The 21586-nt window shown below is 41.9% G+C and overlaps 1 protein-coding gene across 1 annotated transcript in view; it reads right to left on the bottom strand.

Moving 5' to 3' along the window:
- PACC1 (proton activated chloride channel 1) overlaps nt 1–21586 on the bottom strand; it is a 37744-nt gene that overhangs the window by 3172 nt on the left and 12986 nt on the right. The window contains 5 exon segments of the mRNA XM_069108754.1: nt 1933–2040; nt 4916–5060; nt 6957–7099; nt 10045–10196; nt 14819–15028. Coding sequence (XP_068964855.1) covers nt 1933–2040; nt 4916–5060; nt 6957–7099; nt 10045–10196; nt 14819–15028 — 758 coding nt within the window.

The following is a 21586-nucleotide window of genomic DNA, read 5'->3' as shown; positions in this document are numbered from 1 at the left end:
AAGAAGGTGATAACCTGCATAGGTTAGGAGTTTCTTCACATGGGAGCTCTTCTGCCAATGAAATTACAGGTCTAAGCCCTATCCTGAACATGGATTTGGTATCCAAACTTGGTTCTCAGATGGTTATTCAGTTTTAGTTATACACAACTTGCCTGCTTACTATCTTTCCAAACTTACCAGATTTGCCCAATTACTCATGAGGAGTTGATTCCAAAAATAATCATAATTTTTTAAAATATGCATATAAACACCCCAATTATTTTTTACACCTGCCAAGATACTGACCTACATAATATGCCATCGGGCACATTCATTGTTTCTAGTCCATTAAGAAGCCAACTTCTTCGTCAAGCATTCTGTTTTAACTAATGGATGGCTCTCTGCCACGGCCGAACGCTTAAGGTGATGCACCGTGCGCAGACAGTTCAGGGAAGCACAGAGGTCTATTGTGGGTCCCTGTCTGCTTTAACAACTGTTTTCTTTGGGGACTGCTCTGAGAATTGATCTGTTCTCACCTAGCGAATACTTGGGTGAAGCCACAACCTCTCTGGACAGCCAGGTGGTAGGTACCTACGGCGGATAAAGTACCGAGCTTGGGTTCAGGAAGAGCCAAAGAAATTCTTCCCAGATACCTCCTAGCTCTGTCATCTTGGGCAAAGACGACGTATGTAAGGTATTATAACTTAATCTTGATGTGCCTCAGTTTCCTCTATCTGTAAAATGGGGACAATGGTGTTGGAGGATCAGTGGGAAAGATAATAGATGTAAAGTGTCTGGCAAACTTTAAAGATTTTTTTAATTATGCTTATTTGCTCATGAGTGACAGGAGGATGGTGACACTTTCACAAAGTAGTGGAGAGAATCAAATGAAACTTGGTACGTAAAAAGCTTTGTAAATTGTATAACACTATATAAATGTAAGTTGTCATCCCCCTTAGGATGTAAGCTCCTTGTGTATAGGAATTGTTTGACTCGTTCTATTTGAATCCCCAGAATCTAGCATAGTACCTTGTTCACTGATTGGCCTGGTCAAGCCCCCTTACTTTACAAACGGTAAAGTGGGACTCAGATGCTATGACGGTGATGGCACCTATGTAACATATGAAGTTTGCAAAATGCCTTACATATGTTGTCTTTAACACTGAGGAGTAGGCATTATTATACCCATTTTACAGAGAAGGAAACTAAGGTACATCGAGGTTAAGTGACTTGCCCAGGGTCATACAATCATTTCATGTCAGTTGTGTCTGACTCTTCATTACCCCATTTAGGGTTTTCTTGGCAATGATACTGGAATAGCTTGCCATTTCCTTCTCCACCTCATTTTACAGATGAAGAAACTGAAGCAAACAGGATTAAGTGACTTGCCCAGGGTCACACAACTAGGAATTTTCTGAGGCCAAATTTAAACTCTAGAAGATGAGTCTTCCTGACTCCAGGCATGATGCTCTGTGAACTATGGCACCACCTGGTGTCCCCAGGGTCATACAACTGGTAAGTGAGTAAGGTCTACAACACTTCTAGCTATAAGGCAAAAGCTAGAACTTGGGTCTTCCTGGCCCCAGGTTCGAGCACCCCTCTCACCACCCACTTGGTGCCAAAGGTCACACACTAGGCTATCTGACTCTTTTCCATGGTACCAGCCCTGATGAGGGGGCACTCATTTTCATAACCTCTTATTTAAGCAAAGGTTTGGCTTCTGCTATCTTTCTGGCCACTCTACTCAATTATTTGTCCTTTTCTGTTTTTGCTGGCTATGGCAATAGTCACTTTGGATTTTTTTTTTTACTAGTTTTTCCTAGATTACATCCAACAGGAGTGAGCTGAAGTTAGCATATAAAAAATACAAAATGAGGACATTTTGCCCAAGGAAAGGAAGGTGCATCCCACACAGTACAGGGAGCTGACCAGCCAATTACAAGCACTACTTACATCTTGGACTTTCTGAATGAAGGGATCTTTCCACTCAAAGACCACAAAGAACAACTGGACACTTTTTTCTGCTTCTGGCCTCTGGTCAATGTAGTTCACCACGCTTGTCTGGAAGGAGAGGAAGCACCATCATCATCCTCGGTGTGCACCTTCCCTCCTTCAGACCCTCCCCTCCCCCTTCCTTTCTTGTCTCACCTCACACCATCAGACTCAGGAAAGTGCAAGAAAAGGATTCAAAGTCTGCATCTTCTGGCTCTCCCGATCTCTCCCAGGCTGGACATACTGGGACATGGGTCCAATCCCACTGCTGATCAGCAGAGAAGCTTTGAACTCTCCCTAGAACATGTGATGCCCTCTTCTCCCTCTTCCCCACTCCTGGGAGCTCACAATACTGATTCTGGCCATAGTGTGGACAGACACCTATTTGGTGTAATCCACAGTAATTTAGCAAGGTCAAGAGACAACTTCCCTGGAAGCAGAGGTCACAGGTCAGCACTGCACCTGGCTAAAACCCTGCATTTATAAAGCATAGCTATCACTACGGCAATTCAGCTGTGACCAAGCCTCAGAAATTCCAACTCATCAAGTCCATCTGTTGCATCAGTCCCTCTACTCACATCACCCTCACCCTGGACCAAGCCCTCATCAACTCTTCCCTAAATGCTCTCTTAATTGGTCTCTCTGCCAGTCAACATTTATAAGAGTTTACTCTGTGCCAGATACAGCGGGATACAAAGAAATGCAAAAACAGTTGCTGACCCTCAAAGAACTCACATTCTGATGGATAATGTGCAAATAACTCCCATGCAAAATATAGACAGTATGAATGGAAAGGAGGGAGAAGGCTGGTTGACAAGAGACTAGAAAAGGCTTATTATAGGAAGAAACATCTGAGCTGAGCTTTGAAAGAAGCCAGGAAGGGGAGATGAGGAGGGAGAGCATTCCAGGCACAGGAGACAGCCAATGAAAAGGCATGGAGTTAGGAGGTAGGTGTCATGCAAAGAACAGCCCAGGTTAGTGTCACTGATATGAGTCAAGTGTCACGTCTCTGTTCAATCCATCTTCCACATAGCTGCAAAACTATGATGAAAAGCCTAAAACACAAGTATGACTACATCACTCTCTTGTTCAAGGAGCTTTCATTGTTCCTCACTGACTCAAGGATAAAATATGTTCTGCTATTTGACATTGAAAGCTCTGCAGGATTTGGTTTCAGTCTATTAGTCCAAGCTGATTTTACTCTATTCCACATTTTAATTTACTTCCCAAAGCTTGGCACAGTGTTTGACACAAAGCAGGCACTTGAATGCTTGTTGACTCTATATTCATTCTACATCCCAGCCAAACTGGCCTAATTGCTATCTCTCATACACAACAGTCCATCTCTTGCCTCCATGCCTTTACCTTGGCTGCGCCCCCCGCTGAGAATAAATATTTTCCCTCTATTTTTTTGAACCTTTAGTGGCCTTCAAAGCTCAGTTTAAGTCCCATTTCCTTCAAAAAGCCTTTACTAGTTTCTTCTACTTTGTAGAGCCTTTCCATCCCTGTATTTTTTTTAAAGTTTTATTACTGCATTGTTTCTATTTAATTTGTATCAAATCTCTCTGATAAGGATTTTAGCACCCAAGATATATAAATTATATGTGTATATATACATATATGTGTGTATATGTATATGACTAACATCCATTCCTTAAAAGATAAGTAGTCAAAGAATTTGAACAAACATTTCTCAAAAGAGGAAATGCAAAGTATTTACAACCATATGAAAGAATGCTTCAAATCACTAATAGTAAGAGAAAACACCTCGGACTCTGAAAATTGGCAAGAATGACAAAAATGGCAGTGGTAAAAAGATACAGCAAAACATTTATAGCAGCACTTTTTTGTTATAGCAAAGAACTGAAAACAAAGTAGAATGGCTGAACAAGTCGGTGAATGAATGTCATGGAACAGGGGTGGGGAACCTGTGGCCTCGAGGCCACATGTGAGTGCAGCCTTTTGACTGAGTCCAAGTTTTACACAACAAATCCTTTTATTAAGGGGATTTGTTCTATGAAGTTTGGATTCAGTCAAAGGGCTGCAACTTGAGGACCTAGAGGGCCACATGTGGCCTCAAGGCCGCAGGTTCCCCACTCCTATAATAGAATATTACTGTGCTGTAAGCAATGATGAATGTGATGAATACAGAGAAGCATGGAGAAATCAACACGAACTGATGCAGAGTGAAGTAAGAAGAACCAAAAAACCCAATATATGTGAGGACTACAACAAAGTAAATAGAAAGAACCCTAATACACATACACCCAAAAGTGAATGTAGCAAAACTATAAAGTTCCAGCATGATGTGAATGAAGAGATATGAGAGGACACTTCCAGCCCACCCCCTTATGGAGGTAGGAGGTCCAGAGGTGTAACATATACCTTCAATTCACTGATATGTTATGCTGATTTTTTTCCCCCTCTTCATTTCCCCTTTTTGCTGTCTTTAAAACTTATTATTTTGATTTATAGGATAGCTCTCTGGGAGATATAGGGAAAAGATACTGGGGAAAACCACGGTGATGTAAAAAACTAAAGACATTAATAAAAACTTAAATTTTTTTTTAAACAATATCCTTTGCTTTTCCATCACCTTCATTTGCAAATAAATCCCTGCCAATTCCCTACACATCAGGCCATTTCTTATAAGAATAAGTGAGGGGGGGAAGCAATCCAGAAAAATGAACTGATACATCAAGTGAGCCTGTGCGATATTCTATACCCATAATTCCCCATCTCTGCAAAGAAGGAAGGGGGGGGGGGACAGTGCATTTTCTTAAATCTTCATAGGGGCTTGCTCTTTAAGAGGTTTGAGACCTCTCAAGGACACCAGATTGTTATTGGTTTTTGATGACTGTGCTTTAGAGATCGGCAGAGAAATGCACATGGTCTCCTATCATTTCCACGTCCCCTGTGCTGGAGGGAGCCTAGAAGCAGCTACCTCCTGCCGGAACTCCACCGCTTCCCGGCCATCCTCTTCTTTTGTCTCCACGAGTGACATCTTGACCCAGGTCCGGAAGCCCCCAGAGAATTTCCAGCTGGAATAGGCGCTCTCACAGTCCTGCATGAAGCCTGCTTTGTCCGGGCTTGGGAGGAAGGGGAAGGGCGAGATAGGAGAAAGGGACACGCTTATTTATAGAATTAAAGGACGGGGAAAATCTTGGCAATCATCTCATTCAAGTTTCCCCAGCTCCCACCTCCAAGAGAAGGAAGGTGCCTGACAACCCAGGATCACTCTGTGGCAAGGCTGGGTTTTGATTCCTAGTTAATCTGCAGTCCTGAGAGAAGCAGCTAGACCCAACATCCTATGTCCACGCCAGAGAAATTCCTTCTCTAGTAGTCACTACTTGCCGAGGCAGAGCGTTTGATTTTTGGATAACTCTAATTTTCCTTACATCAGGCATGGTACAGTGGAAAGAATGCTGAATCTGGAATTGGAGGATCTCATTTAGTATCCTGGCTCTCCCTCTTCCTACCTGTATGACCTGTGAAAATGAAGGGATTGATCTATATGTTCTCTAAGGACCCTTCAAATTAAATCCATGATCCTAAACCTAAATTTGCCTCTGCCAGATCCACCCATTGCTCTCAGCACACCCCTCTGGGGCCAAACAAAATAAGTTTAATTTCTTTTCCAGAAAGTCTCTGCCAAGTCTTCTGTTTTCTCCTCTTGGTTACACATGCCCTGTTTTTTCTTTTTTTCAGCTGATCCTCATACGGCATGATCTCAGGACCTGTCATCATCCTGTCTTCTACATGTCTCACTGTTCCTTTGCAGAATCTTTGGCTAAATCTGTTCTACCCGCTGTGTAGGTATACTCCAGAGCACTGTCTTGGAACGTCCCTCTTTATATCATTTCTCAGTGATCTCATCAGCTTCCAGGGTTTTAATTATCATCTCTACACAGCTGACTCGTAGATCTACATATCAGGTCTCTCCTCCCCTAAACTCTAGTCCCATATCTCTAACTTCCTGCTAGACATCTTTGCCTGCACAGTGCAGAATCCTAGAGGACCAGTGATAAACTGTGCTGCCTGATTTGTGACAGAAAGGTGACAGGCTTAAGCTGTGGAATGTGAGACATTTTCAGATGTAGCCATCGTGGGATTTTGTTGTGCTTGACTATGCATATTTGTTATTAAGGTTTTCTTTTTCTTTTTTCTCAACTGGGACAGGGGAGAGAAATGGGGAAGAGCTAGGAATTGAGTTGCCCCCCCAAAAAAGGGAAAGAAAAGAGGGTCAATTGAAACATGTCTTTGAAATGCAGAGAAGAGAACAGAAGGGAGGCCAGAAGGAATCATGGACAAGAAGGACAATTTTGAAAATAACATGTCAAACTCACATACTTAAAAAGAAAATGAGTTGTACATAACAGAGATTCCCAGTTTCTTGGACAACCTCTTTCTACTCTATTATACATAGGGGAAGCGCTCTTTTTAGTTACTTAAGTTTAAAAAAATTTTAAATCAGGAAAAAAACAAAAGAGATATCTTCTCCCTACACACTCTTTCCTCACATCTGTTGTGGAGAGATCTGACAGTGTTACTTAGGGATAAGGGGCTGGCTGAGCCAAATGACCTCTCAAGGATCCCACTTGCACTAGCATTTGGCAGAACACTGCATCCTATCTCTTACTAATTTCCCTGACACCTGTGCACAACGGTGTGGTTTAGTTGTGATTACAGTCTCTACCAAGATCAGATTTTTAAAAGGTTTGGAGCAGAGGAAGGAGAATGGGCTTCTCATGATCCTCTTCTGGCTTTGGGATTCTGTTTCTAAAGAAAACCAAGGAAGACAAGTAGCTCATCCAGAAAATTTGCTCCTCTTAGCCCTGCCAGATCTGTTACCAACCCAGCAATTCCACTAAAGGCTCCTAATCCTCTGTGAAGATGCCTAGACTAGACTGACCCAGTCCAACACAGCCCAGCCCAGCCCAATCCAGCCAACCACCCAAGCCTAACCCAGCCCAGCACAGGCCTACCTCTGCACAAACTCCTGGAAAGAAGAGAAGAGGAGGTAATCAATGGCACTGAAGTCCTCATTGGTTTCATTCAGGCGGAACTGAAGGAAGACCAGCTCCCTCTTCTTTACTTCCCGGGGCCCCTGGACAATCAGAGCATATTTCTACAGCAAAGAAAAAGCACAGGAGTCAGAGCTGAGGGCCGGGCCCGGGCGGGGGGGACATGGGGAAGGGGAAGAAGACTGTGGCTCTTCCGGTCTTGGATAGCTCTCGTCAGGCCACATCCTACTTCACCCAAGCCTTCCCCCTAGTGAGAAGAGAGGCGGAGGCTTCTCTTTGCTGTGTCTAATGTGGAAATCACATTCACCCTTCTTCAGAATTGTCCCCCTGCTCTTACCCCTCTACTCCATCCCTCTCAGTCAAGCCAAGGCTCACAGCATATTAAATGAGGACAAATTTCAACCTTTACTAAGCCCCTGCAGATCCCCATCTACTCAGGAACTGCTCCACAACACATGAATGTATTGGAATGTTGCTGGGCCAGCAGATACAATGAACACAAAGAAAGACGTCTATGAACTGAAGCAAAGTCAAGAAGGGAATACGCTTCAGGAAACTTAGCTATGACTCTCCAGTGTAGAGACCTGGGTTCAAATCCTGCTTCTACTGCCTAGTACCTGTGGGATCCTGGGCAAGTCAACCACCCTGAACCCTGTTTTTCTCCAGAGGTTTCTTATAAAAAAAAAAGATCTAATATTATGAACTAGAAAACAGGGTATCCAATAACGACAAAAATATAAATGAAAAGAATAAGAGTAAGTAGGAAATTATACAATTATAAGGAGTGATCAAGTTTGTCCTCAAAGAAGAAAGGAGAAAATGGGCCTCTTTCCCTTTTTTATAGAGGTGGAGGACTATGGCTGTAGACTAGGGCATATACTGTCAGACTAGGTTGATGTGTCAGTTAATTTTGCTGGACTTTTTTTTCTTCTTTGTTATAAAGGATGGAGACAAGGGGGAGGTATATTTGTAAATGTAGATTTCACTTCATCCTGGAAGCTCACTCCAGGCCTGGAATTCACATCATCCCTCTGATTGGATGGATCTCCCTCGGACATCCAAGGAGAGTGCCCAGGCCAGTCATGTTTTCATTCCTCTCTAGGCTGCACTTTGGACTTTCTCTACTAGGCTCCCAGGTACCATCCCCCTTTCTGGCTTCCTCTTCTGTGTTGTCTTCCCCTATTAGAAAGAGGGGAATCTCCCCCTTGAGGGGAGAGACTTTCCACTTGTATCTGTATTCTCAATGCTCATTACAGTGCCTGGAATATAGTAAGTGCTTAATAAATGTTTTTTGACTGGAGGACTGATGTAGGTAATGTAAAAACAAAAGACATCAACTTTAAACATTTGAGTATCTACAGTGGGCAGAGCCCTGTACTAACCACTAGGGAAATAGGAAGATTAAACAGTCATTGGCCATAGGGAATGGAGAGTAAGGAAATACAGTACATACATAAGCAACCTAATACAGGGTGGACTTTGAGTCAGGAGAGACCTGACTTTGAAAATTATGCCTCTGACACTCAGCAGCTTTGTGACCATGGGGAAGTCCTATAATTTCCATGAGCCTTCATTGCCTCCCTTGTAAAATGGAGATAAGAATACTTGCCTTAATAAAATTATGATGTAGTATTAGGTACTACAAGTAATAGACAATAATAACATGTTGTCATCCAGGCACCTGGGGGGTCCAATGGGTAGAGTACCAGGCCTGGAGTCAGGAAGATCTGAGTTCAAATTCACCCTCAGACACTTACTAGCTATGTGATTCTGGGCAAGCCATTTAACTACCATTTGCCTCCATTTCCTCAACTGTCAAATGGGGATAATAACAGCATCTACCTCTCAGGGTTGTTGTGAGAATCAAATGAGGTAATATTTGCAAAGTGCTTAGCCCAGTTCATGGCATACAGTAGGTGCTAATTAAATGTTAGCTATTATTATTATTGAAATGTTTGGCAGGTTCATGGCACACAGTAGGTGCTATATAAATGTGTATTCCCCTTTCCTCTTGCCTTTGAAGGCTTTTGTGAGAATTAAATGAGTTAATACATGTAAAGGACTTAGCAAAACTTAAGAGTTACATAAGCAATTATTAGGCTATATCTTTATATTTCCCCTTCAGTAATGGTAGGAAAGAGGCACAGGAGGAAGACCTGTGGTTGTCTAGGCCAGTCATAAGCAGGGCTCACATTTGATAGATGCAGTGAGAACAGAGAGGAGGGGTTATGTATATGTAATCTCCCCTATGAGAGTGTAAGCTCCTTGAAGGCAGGGTCGGTCTCATTTTTCTATCCCCAGCAACAATCACAGGACTTGGCATAGTAAGTGCTTAATAAATACTTATAGATTGATTACAGAAGTAGGAATGATAACAAGGCTGCTAGACTCTTGGTTTCGAGCAGCAAAATTTCCTGGCTTGGTGGCATCTCCCAAGATGCTATTAGAGAGTTGTACTAGAACAAGGTTAGGGGCTAGGATGCCACATTTATTACCTCATCTAATCCATGGGCCTGGGGAAAGCCCGTGAATGCCACAGAGGGAAACCCACCCAAAAGAATCCCAGAAATTGGCCTCCACCTTGTAAGCCTTCTTCTGTCAGTGACAACATCTGCTGTTCCTTACCACCACCTTGCCACCGGCCCTCTCATTCACACACACTGTCATTTAAGGAATTCCCTTCTGAGCCAGAAGAATATTGCTTACAACTCCCAAGGGAAGCCCTCTCTACCTGTCCTCAGACAAAAGTTATGCCATTTCATGAGGTGCCATTTGCAAGTTGTCTGGTCATAATTAGGTGAGACCAATTTCACTCCACCTGCCCAATGTAAGGAATCTTGCTGGGGCCACGTTCACATTTATTCCATTTTCTGCCTTCACAGAGGATGTTATTAGGAAAATGGGGGCCCATCCAAAGAATCCTAAGCAATCAGCCTCTCAGACTCAGGCTGGAAAAGGAGTTCCTGTGGCCCACATCCTTGGAGCCCATGAGGTCTGGAGCTCCCAGGCTGAGCCGGCTCTTAGACCAGCCCGCAGGAGGGTGGGTTACCATGGTTTGATTGGAGAAAGGGTCCGTGTAATTAATCCTCTTGGTGGTGCAGTTCACATCTCCTGGCTGCCCCGGCCTGTTCAGAGGGGGGATGACGTCATAGTGGTGCTTACAGCTTAACAACTGAGCCTGCCCAGGGTATAGGGCAATACCTGATTTGGGGGGAAACAAACAAACGTCAGAAAATTTCAGAATCCCAGGTTCGACACCTTGTACTTTTTGCCATCAGTAAGCCGTATGAAGTAACCTGTGAGAATTCACAAAATATAGCCCTGTCTTGAAGGCTCAGGATCTGATTGGGGACCTAGATTTTTGGCTCCCCAGAAACTCCCATCATACTGCTATTACTTTTATCAGCTCTATTAAGTTTACAGAGTGCTATCCATAATGTGCTAGTGTGATATGCATACAAGTACTAATATGCCCATTTCACAGATGAGGAAACTGGAACTTGAAGAGAATGCACGATTTGCCCAAGGCCAGACTAGCTAGTTCAGGATTGAAACTTCCATCTCTTGACTTCCAAAATCTAGCAGCTTTTCTACTAAGTGATTGTTTCTATAAATCCTGGGAGAGCTACCATTTGTGACCCAGGAAAATTAAAATCCTATCTGATGTTTATTAGCTTTATGACCTTACTTATTTACCTCCCTGGGCCCAAGTTTCTTCATCTGTAAAATGTATGGGGGCCAAAGGATACGAACAGAAAATTCTCAAGAGAAGAAACTCAAGCTCTCTATAGCTATATGGAAAAAAATGTTCAAAATCATTCATAATGAGAGCAATGTAGATTAAAGAAACTCTGAGACTCCACCTCACACCCATCAGATTGGCAAAGAGGAAAAATGAGGAAAATGCTAAACATCAGAGGGGCTGCAGGAAAAGAAGCAGGCACACTTGTGTATTGTTGGTGAAGTTGTGAATTGGTTTAACCATTCTAGTTTTTTTTTCAAGCATTAAAAAAAATCATCCCTCCCACAAATCCCCATTCCATAAATAAAAAACCAAACCTCCAAATTAAATGCCTACATATAAAAAATATATACACATATATGTATATACATATGTGTATATATGTATGTATATATGCATGCACATACATGTACACACACCATATATATATCTCTTTCTGCATTTTTATTTCATTACCTCTCTTGTCATGGAGTAAGTGGTCTGGCCATTCTGGAAAGCAATTTGGAACTACACCCAAAAGGTCACTAACCTATCCATACCCCTTGACCCAGCAATACCACTATTAGGCCAATGCCTCAAAGAGGTCAAAGAAAGAGGTAAAGAATCCATATGTACAAAAACATTTAAAGTAGCTTTTTTTTTTGTAGTAGCAAAAAACTGGAACTTAAGGGGGTGCCTATCTATTGGGAAATGGTTAAACAAATTAGTGTATAATAATGGAATGGAATATTACTGTGCCAAAGAAAGAACAAAATGTCCAGTTGGTAAGAAAACTGGGAAGAGTGATGCAAAGTGAAGTGAGCAGAACCAAGAAGACAACTGATATCATTGTTAAAATGAGCGAAAGGAAGCTAATCAACTACATAGGCAGAATGACACTCCCATCTTTGGACATGACCAAATCTAGGGATTTATTTTACCCGACTGTGTGTATTTGTAACTCCTCCCCAAAAGAAGGAGGTTGGATTAGTTGTCCTCAGAGGTCCCTTCCAGCTTCAGGTCCGTGATCCTAGTATTGCATAAAAGTAGCCTCAAACTTTTCCAAAATTGTTTGGCCATGGGGTCGGATGCAGACACTCTGAAAAGGTGGTGCCCTGCAATTTGATGCTACACCATAGATGTGTTGGCAAATGTTTAACAACCAACTCTTGGGGGAGGGGGGAGAAACGCAGTACAACATATTTAAGTTTAATCTAAAATTAAGTACAACATATCCTCCATCACTTTTTTTTTGCCTTTTGGAGGGCAATTGGGGTTAAGTAACTTGCCTAAGGTTACAAGGCTGGCTTTTGTGTGTGTGTGTGGGTGTTAAGTGTCTGAGGCCAGAATCGAACTTGGGTCCTCCTAACTCTGGACTGGTGCTTTACTCACTGCGCCACCTAGCCGCCCTGGCCCTCCGTCACTTTCTTAAGTCTAGACAATCAACAAAACAGTAAATCAAATCCTGGTTTGTAGCATTTGCTGATTTCCAAGGTACACAATCACACTAGAAATTTAACAATCAGCTCTCAAGAACTCCAGCACATCACTGCAATACACCCTTGCCAAACATGGGGAGCCCAGGCAAACTCAGAGGCGACAGACTCTTTCCCACATTCTGCCAGAGTGGAACAGTATTGTCTATCCCCTTCATGAGAAAGGACACAGTTGCTGGTTCAAACACAATGCATTCTTAATTTAAAAAATAGAGATAGGTATGGGAGGGAAAGGGTGATCAAACAGCAATAACTCACATTTATGTAACATTTTAAGTTTTACAAAGCACTTTCCTTACAACCCTGTGAGGTGGATAATGTAAGTATTATCCCCATTTCACAAGTGAGGAAATTGAGGTTCAGGGTAGTTAATAGAGTTTACCAACTGTTAAACAGCTATCTAAGGCAGACCATGAATTTACACCTCCTGACTCCAAGCCCACAATCATTTTATGCACTACCCCATGCTGCCTCACATTGTCTCCCAAGCAGAATGAGGCAAAGGCAAAAAGTCCAGCACAGAGGTTGAGCCCCATTGCATGCACCATTTCCCCCGGAATAGACAGTAGATAAACCATTTATTAAGGGCTGGGAATACAAGGAAAAGAAAGCAACAGTCCCTATCCTCAAGGACCTTTCTAAGGAGGGAAACAGCACATAAAAAAAGTGATTGGAGGAGGGGAAGGTGTGTATGTTATGTGAACATGGCAGAGGGAACTTGGAGGTCTGCCTCTAGGAACAGAGTCCAAGCTCCTACTATCGGGGAGATGAGTTAGTGAGACTCAGATCCACAATGGAATTTCCCCCTTGTTTGCTCCCCCATCTTTTGAAGGACAAGATTATCATTAAAACAAGTCTTGAGGTTATTAACTGCTCTGTTTTTCTTCCCTAATGCCTCTAGGATAAAAACATAAATTCCTCTGTTTTAATTATAAGGCTTTTCACAATCTGGCCCCAATTTATCTTTCCAGCCTCAATCCAACCCAATTTGCCTTCCTCTGTTCCTAACGCGTGGTACTCTATCTTCTGTATACCTTTGTTCTGGCTGTACCCAATTTCTGGATTTTATTCCCTCCTCACCTAAGCTCTCTCTTCCTTTAAGACACAGCTGAAGCACCACTTTCTTCATGAAGCTCTTCCCCATTTCCCCAACTTCTAGTACCCTGCCCTGATGATTTTGTCTTGATTTCTTATTTATTCTCTTCATCTCCGGTCAGTAGCCTGTCATTTGTTGTTGGTTGTTTTCAATCATGTCAGTTGTGTCTGATTCTTTATAACACCATTTAGGGTTTTCTTGACAAAGATACTAGAGTGGCTTGCCATTTCCTTCTCCAGCTCATTTTATAGATGAGGAACTGAGGCAAACAGGGTTAAGTGACTTGCCCAGAGTCACACAGCTAGTAAATATCTAAGGCTGGATTTTAATTCGTGAAGATGAGTCTTCCTGTTTTCAGGTCCAGTACTATATCCACTGCATCACCTAGCTTCCCTGTAGCCTGTCATAGCTATATTTTAAGCCATGGTCCAGAAATCTAAACCTCATTCACACCATCATCATCATCTTAGCCTGTTTGCTTCCCAAATTAGATTTTTTTTCTCCCTGCACCCCTTACTTTCAGTGGTGAACACTGATGAAAATACCTGCTGAGCTTCCCTGATTTTCCTTCTCTGGTCCAAGCCTTTGTAACCTTGACAAAGCATTCTAAGGTTCCTTCCAGCAACTTTTTTGACATTATAAATTCCCCTAAGTAGAAAGCAGTAATCTATTTTGAGAAGTCTTGGGAAATTTTTTGTCATGTCTTGCATCCAGGTAGGCAGCAGACCTTTACTGTTATCTTCAGACCAATAGACATCTGCCTCAATACCCCTGAACAAAGAGTCACTGACCACCGTAACTCTCTTTTCTTCCTCCTCATCCCCTTACCCACTTACCCTGAGTCTACTCTAAACATCACTGTTTAAAAGTTAAACATAATATTTCCTCCTCCAAACACCAAGCTCTCTCCTCTTCAGGAAGTCACAAATGGGTTTTTAGTTCAAAGAATACAGTGGTCCTTCCTCCATTTCACCTCCAGCATACTGAGACAGGTCAAGTTTCCCTTCTGTGATCAGATCCTTGATCCCCACTTCCATTATCCCCTACAGCCTTGAACTCTTTAGCCTTCTCTTGTGAGAAGAAAGCCAGTTTGAACCTTTGAATAAAGAGTGACACAGAAATCCAAATCCCTACATCTCAGATACACCTAGGATCATGGGATTTAGAGCCTGAAGGAAACTTAGGGGTCATATAGAATATAGTCTTCTCATTTCACAAATGAGGAAACTAAGGCACAGAAAGTGTAGTAGCCTGCCCAAAGTCACACAGGTAGAACATAACAAAGTAAGATATAGATCCAAGTAAGAATCAAACAGACCCAAGATTTGAATCTAAGTCCAGTGCTCTTTCTGCTACACCAAGCTTCCCTCCTCATGCACTCCATAAGGAAAGCCATAGAATTTGAGTGTCAGGTTTTAGTGCTTGAAAGATCTTTCAGCTCAACCGTACTTTGATGGAGAGCTGGGGCCTGACAGACACGCTGGCGATGGAGGACGGGAGCAAGTCTTACCTGGCGCATCGTAACGGTCCACCTCCTTGTAGGAGACAGACATGACTGGATGCTTGAGCTTCTCCCGGAAATCAGTGATGGTCTGGTAGACCAGGAAGACAGCCACAGCCATGAGCAGCAGGTAAATGAAGATTAAGAGCACCGAAAACACATTCTTGAGGCACGCCTTGCTGAAGCGGATGCTGCTGATGACAGATTCGCTGTCTAAGACTGGAGAAAGACAAAGTAATGATGACAAGATTATCCCTCATATACAGAAAGAGATACTTCTAACCCACTTATCAAAAGACACTTGTGAGTCATTTTTCCAACTGTAGGGACTAGCTGCACAGACACATCTGTACTCACTCATCTGGTTCTCCTGATGATAAATGACATTTATGAGTTGATTAGCTAGAATTGGGGTGGGGGGACGAGGGGATGACCTACGACCACAAAAACTGAGGAAAGGTAACCAGCTTCACAAGGACTGAAACTTTGACCTTTACCCCTTCATTTGGGGTTTAAAAGAACCATTGGTGTAGGCCAGGGATCAGGAAAATTTGAATTCAGTCAAAAGGCAGCATTTACGCACCTAGAAGGTCATGCGTGGCCTTAAGGCTGAAAATTCCCACCCCTGTGTGTGTAAGCTATTTATAATCATCATACAGTTAAGGCATTTATGGATATTCTACAGCTGTGACACAGGGATTCTGGAAATCACTAGAAAAACTGTTTAGATTTTTTTAAATAACCAGGATAACTTATATTAAAATAAACAGAGGCACCACTTAACACCCCCTAATTAGCAAAGATAGTTAAGAACAATAAAATTCAACACTGGAGGGATCATGGCAAGCTATTAGATTGTTGCAACTGTGAATTCTGTCATCTTTTGGAGAGCTATCTTGTAATGAGTTACAAAACTGATTACACTACATTTGAGTGACTAATCTCACTGCCGGGTCTATCTCCTGAATATGTCATGTAAAGGCAAATAAATGATTTGTTATAAAATGTCGATATAATAACTTTGCTTATAAAAGTGAAAAACTGGAAATAATCCATATGACCAATGACTGGGAAAAGATGGAATTAATTATGATCTAGAAATGCAACAACATTATTTTAAAAATAATAAACATGAAAAATGCAATGAAATATGGGAAAATATCCTGATACAGATCAAAGAAAACAAAATCAAAACAATGACTTACACACTGTGACAATATTAAAAATAACAGCAACAGAAATCTGATAAGAATGCAGATAGAAGATGACATACCACATAGAACTCTACCAGCCAGAATCCATGCTCATTCTATTACGATAAGATCTTCAGGCTCCATAAATGCGACCATTTCTGCTCTTTCTGATTTTGTTTATGTTCTATTTTCCCCTAGTTGCCTGGTAAAGTTTCTTCAGGGAGAATCATAAGCTTGTTTTGGAGGGACTAAGGGATGAAGTGGTCTTTTTGCCCATAGGTCTAGGATGAGAGAAGTGGGTCCCCCCCTCCAAGTTTCTTTTCCTAGAGGCGGCAGCAGCAACAGTCTCCATTCCTTGCATGAAGCTTCCTGACTCATGATGTTAGAAGTCAGGGAGAGCCAAAAGGCAGCTCTGATGGCTGATGTCTTCCCACCTTAGCTTTCCCCCTTGCATACCCTCCCATCTCCTGGTATCATTCTCTGGGGCTTCAAAAGCCAGCATCAGTGACAGTTACTTTTTAACTTGAGTGGGTCAGTGGAAAGGGCACTGGATTGGAACCAGGAGACCTTAGGTTCAAATCATGGCTCTAATGCTTACTAGCTCTGGGACTGACAGTGGGCAAGTCACTTAACCTCTTCAAGGCTCACTTTATTCATCTGTCAAATGAGGGCGATAAGACTTGAACTATCTATCTCATGCTATTGCTGTGAGCAAAGTACCTCCTTAAAACGCTATGTAAATGTAAATTATTATTAACCTCAGCTCTGTTTTGGCCACCTACTGGTAAAGTCACATTGGGGACTTCCTCATTACTTGGAACAACTGATTTTCCAGTGCCCTGTCCAAGAAACCCCAATGGCTACCCTCCTGCCTCTGAGATAAAATAAAAACTCCTTTGTTTAACCAGCAAAACTTTTCACCATGTGACCCCAGACTACCTTTCCACCCTTACTACACATTAAGTAGTCTTCTTCTGCGCTCTATGTGCCAACCAACACTCTGTGTACCAATAGGTACTGCCCCCAGTGCCTGTGCTGTTCCGCCAGAGTGCCTGGCACACAGAAGGTGTGCCCTCCGTGCCCAGAGTTCTCCATAGAATCCCCAGTTTCCTTCAAGATATAGCTGAAGCCCTTCTTGGTGAGGACTGCAGTGATGCGCCAAGATCAGCTGCTAGTGTCCTCCCACCTCCACCCAAAGGTGCTTCATATTCTATTTATCTACGCACCTGTTTCATTCCAACACAACTTAAGTTCCTTTAAGTTAGGGGCTGTTTTGTATTTCTTTGTAACCCAAGCACCCACAAGTGCCTAGCATGTTAAGGGCATTTAATAAGCTCTTTCTTTTATATTTCCCACCCCCACCCCCAATTACATGCAAAGACAATTTTTAACATTTTTTTTTATTAACAACGTCTTGTTGAAAAAAATGAGTGAAGGTAAGAAATTGAGGGCTCTCACTCTCCAGCCACAAGCTCCAAACCTCTCACCTATTGGACCTGCCGTTTGTCCTCAACACCAAATCCCCTTCCTATGTTCCTGAGTCAACAGCTTCCTTCTGTTCTCACCTGGGCTCCAGAGTCAGCCGTTTCAATGCTGTCCTCTCTAACTCCATAGTGGGGGTGGGGGGTTGAGTAGGGACAGGCTCCTCTGGCACCATGTTCCAATCATCTCCCATCTCTCTTCCATCATTATACTTGACTCCTCACTCACTCTCACCACAGATATCTAATTAGCTGCTGACTCCTTACATTTCTACCTTCACAATATCTTCTTAAGTTTGTGTCAAATTCAGGCCCTCAGCACCTTCTGCCTGGACTTTTGAAATAACCTTCTAGATGTCTGCCTACCTCAAGCCTCTCGCATCCAACCTTGATATGGCTGCCAAAGTGATTTACCTAAAAGGCAGTGAATTACCTAAATCAATCATGTCACTTCCCAATTCAACAACTTCCAATGGCTCACTGTTGCCTCTAGGATCAAATATAAGCTCCTCTGTTTGACTACTAAAGCCTTCTCACTCTGGCCCCAATCTGCTTTTCCTACTGTATTATACGATACTTATCTTCCCTTATTCTACAGACCACTGAAACTGTCCCTCTCCATGTTCTTCATGCACACCATTCCATCTCCCAGCTCCCTACCTTTCCACAAGCCTGGAAAGCACTCCTACCTCATCTCCATCCAATTAAAATCCCTTACTTATTTGAACCCTCTGCTGAAGAACTACCTTCCACACAAAGCCATCCCTGATCTCCACCCTTCATAGTACCCTCCCAGTTTATATTTCTTTGGCATATATTTTACACATCCACATTTACATACATACCCTCTTCTTTGATCAAATGTAAATGCCTTGGACTGTTTCCTGGTTTGTTTGTTTTTTGTAGCCCCTGTGTCTAGCATTTTGCCTGGCATATACTGATAAATAAATGTTCCTTGATTGACTGCACATGATCTTCAATCTCTTCCCCTTCATGAAGACCCTCCCCTCTGTTTGCAAATATGCTCTGAAACCCCCATCTTAAAAAAAAAAGCACCACCACATATAACTTCCCTCAACTTTACTACAGCATGTCTTCTATCTTTTCTCTTCCCAACCAGACTTCTCTAATGTTGGAGTGATGCCTTCACTGCCTCACTTCACTCTTCAAACCCCCAAGATCCTCTCAAGAGAGGGGAAGTCACCAAAGACCTCTTATTGAATGCAATGGTCGGTCTCAGTCTTCATTTTCCTTGCCATGGGTAGCATGTGACAGTGAACTTCCCCTCCTTGAAATTTTTCCCAGAGTTCCTGTGAGAAATACTCTGTCTTGATGCTTCCACCTCTCTAGTCATTTCTTCCTTCTCCATCATTGGCTCCACTTCCTTGCTCAGTCTGTGCCATATGTGTAGACATATCTCAAAGATTAGTTATACTCTCTTCTATTCTCTTCCTTTATGATTTCATCTATTTTCACAGATTCTATTATCACCTCTACTCATTCACTTTCAAATCTCTATGTACAACCCAGACCTCTATCTTGAACTTTAGTCTAATGAGACCAACAGCCTTTTAGACATGTCCACATGGATATGCGATCAGAGAGGTAGTGCAGTGGATAGAGTACCATACCTGGAGTTATGAAGACCTGGCTTCAAATCCAGCCTCACATGCTTACTAGTTGTGTGACCCTGGGCAAGTCACTTCACCCTGTTTGCCTCAGTTTCTCCATCTCTAAAGTGAGCTGGAGAAGGAAAGGGCAAACCGCTCCAGTATCTTTGCCAAGAAAATCCCAAATTGGATCATGAGGAGTCAGACATGCCTGAATAACACCAACAACAAATGTGGATATGCTACTGTCATCTTCAACTTAACATATCAAAAACTGAACCCATGATCTTTACCGCAAAATAGCTTTCCATCTGGACTTCGTTGTTTATTTTGATGGTCCCATAATTCTACTAGTCACCCAAGGTCAAAACTTTTGTATCACTCGTGAATCCCCCTTCCTCTTCTGCCCCTAATTTGTCACCAAATTCTATTACTTTTTCCTGTGGTGTGTCTCTTTAATCCATCCTTTCCATTCCAAACATTACCAGCTCTAGTTGAAGCCCTCATAACTGAATTATTACCATAGCCTCCTAAGTAGCCTCCCTGCCTTCCATCTTTCCCAGCTCAAGTATATTCTTTACGCTGAGAGCAGGGAAATTTTTCTTAAAGTGCAATTCTGAGCATGTTGTCATGTGGAATAGTGGCAAGAAGCATTGGATTAGGATTCGGGAAATCAAAGGTTCTCAATCCAATCCTGGCTCCAAGACCCGCTTGCTGAATGACCTCTCTGAGTCTCCGTCTCTCCATCTATAAAATTCCTTAGAGATTTCTAACTGATCACTGCCTGCCTTCCCCATATGATGTGGAATGGAGTTCTGGAACCAATATATCCTACAGCATAATATCCAAATCCTTAGCTAGTCATTCAAGACCAGCTACAGCTACTCTTCCAAGCTTTTCTCTCACTATTTAATAAAAATTATATGAATAGCTAGGGCTTCAACAATGTGGAAATATGTTTTACGTGATTGCACATGTATAACCTATATCAGATTGCTTGCTGTCTTGGGGAGCAGGGAGAGTAGGGAAGGAGGGAGAAAAATTTGGAACTCAAAATCTTGCAAAAATGAACGTTGAAAATTGTCTTTAAATGTAATGGGAAAAAATAAAATACTATTTTTAAAAATTTAAAATATAATGGTTGGTAGAGCTATGAATTGGCCCAGGCATTCTGGAAAACAATTTGGATCTATGTCTCCAAAGCTATTAACTTTTGCATACTCTTTGAGCAATATCATTACTATATGTCTATACCACAAAGAGATCAAAGAAAGAGGAAAAGTATCCATATGTATAAAAGTATTTATAGCAACTCTTTCATGGTGGCAAAGAACTGGAAACCGAGGCGGTAGCCATAAATTAGGGAGTGGCTGAACAAATTACAGTATATAAATGTGATGAAATACTATTAATATTGTAAGAAATGATGAAGGAAATGGTTTCAGAGAAATGTGGAAAAAAGTGAATGAACTAAAGCAGAGTGAAGCAGGAGAATTTATGCACTAACAATATTATAAAGACAATTAACTTCGAAAGATTTAGGAGATCGACAAAATTACCAACAATGATTACAAAGGGCTCATGGGTGGAAAATGCTCTATGTCTCCTGATAGAAAGGTGATAGACTCAGAATACAAATTGAGACTTTTTTTGGATGTGGACAATGCAGAAATTTGTTTTACTTAATTATATGTGTTTAAAACCAGGTTTTCTTTGAAAAAAATTACCTTCAAAAAATAAAAATAGCATTTGTATAGCACCTTAAAGTTTCCAAACATTAACTTATTTAATCCTTATAACAACCCTGGAAGAAAGATGTGATTATTGTTCCCATTTTACAGTTGAGAAAACAAAGGCAAACAGAGGATAATTGACTTGCTCAGGAAAAGACAACTAGTGTCTAAGGTGGAATTCAAACTCAGGTCTTCCTGACCACAGGTCCAGTCATAATAATAGTATTTTAGAGGGAAAGAATTTACTAGCATCAAATGGAACATAGTTTTGGAAATTATACCTATATGTTACAGGATAATATCCACATCCTTAGTTTGCTTTAAAACGATTCACAACCTACCCCTGCCTAATTTTCCAAGCTTTTCTTCCACTACAATTATCCCTTTCACATTGTGGGGGTTAGTTAGGGGCATGGCACCTAGTGACCTGGAAAATCTATGTAAAATTTTTTGGCCCTCTCTTCATACCAAAGAAGAGGCCTGAATTTTTTTCTTTTTCTTTTATGGGGTCTTTACAGTACCTTATTGTGAAATCTGACTTAAGCATTTGGTCACAGGCACGGTGTTGTCTGTTGGCCTTTGCATTTCATCTGTGGCTATAAAACTCCCCCCAAATTCCCATTTAATTTCTTAGACTGACCCATGATATAGTGAAATCACAATTGGGAAAGTCACAATGTGGAAGGGATAACTGTGCTTCCTGATAATTACACACATAGTTCTGGCCAAACTGACCTACTCAGTGGTATCTATAATGCAA

Source organism: Petaurus breviceps, unplaced genomic scaffold, assembly GCF_028583685.1.
Source record: "Petaurus breviceps papuanus isolate PSGF00001 unplaced genomic scaffold, PetGlider_PUasm1.0 90434, whole genome shotgun sequence".
Lineage (NCBI taxonomy): Eukaryota > Metazoa > Chordata > Mammalia > Diprotodontia > Petauridae > Petaurus > Petaurus breviceps.
Note: the sequence above shows the minus strand (reverse complement) of the source record. Positions and strands in the feature narration are given on the sequence as shown.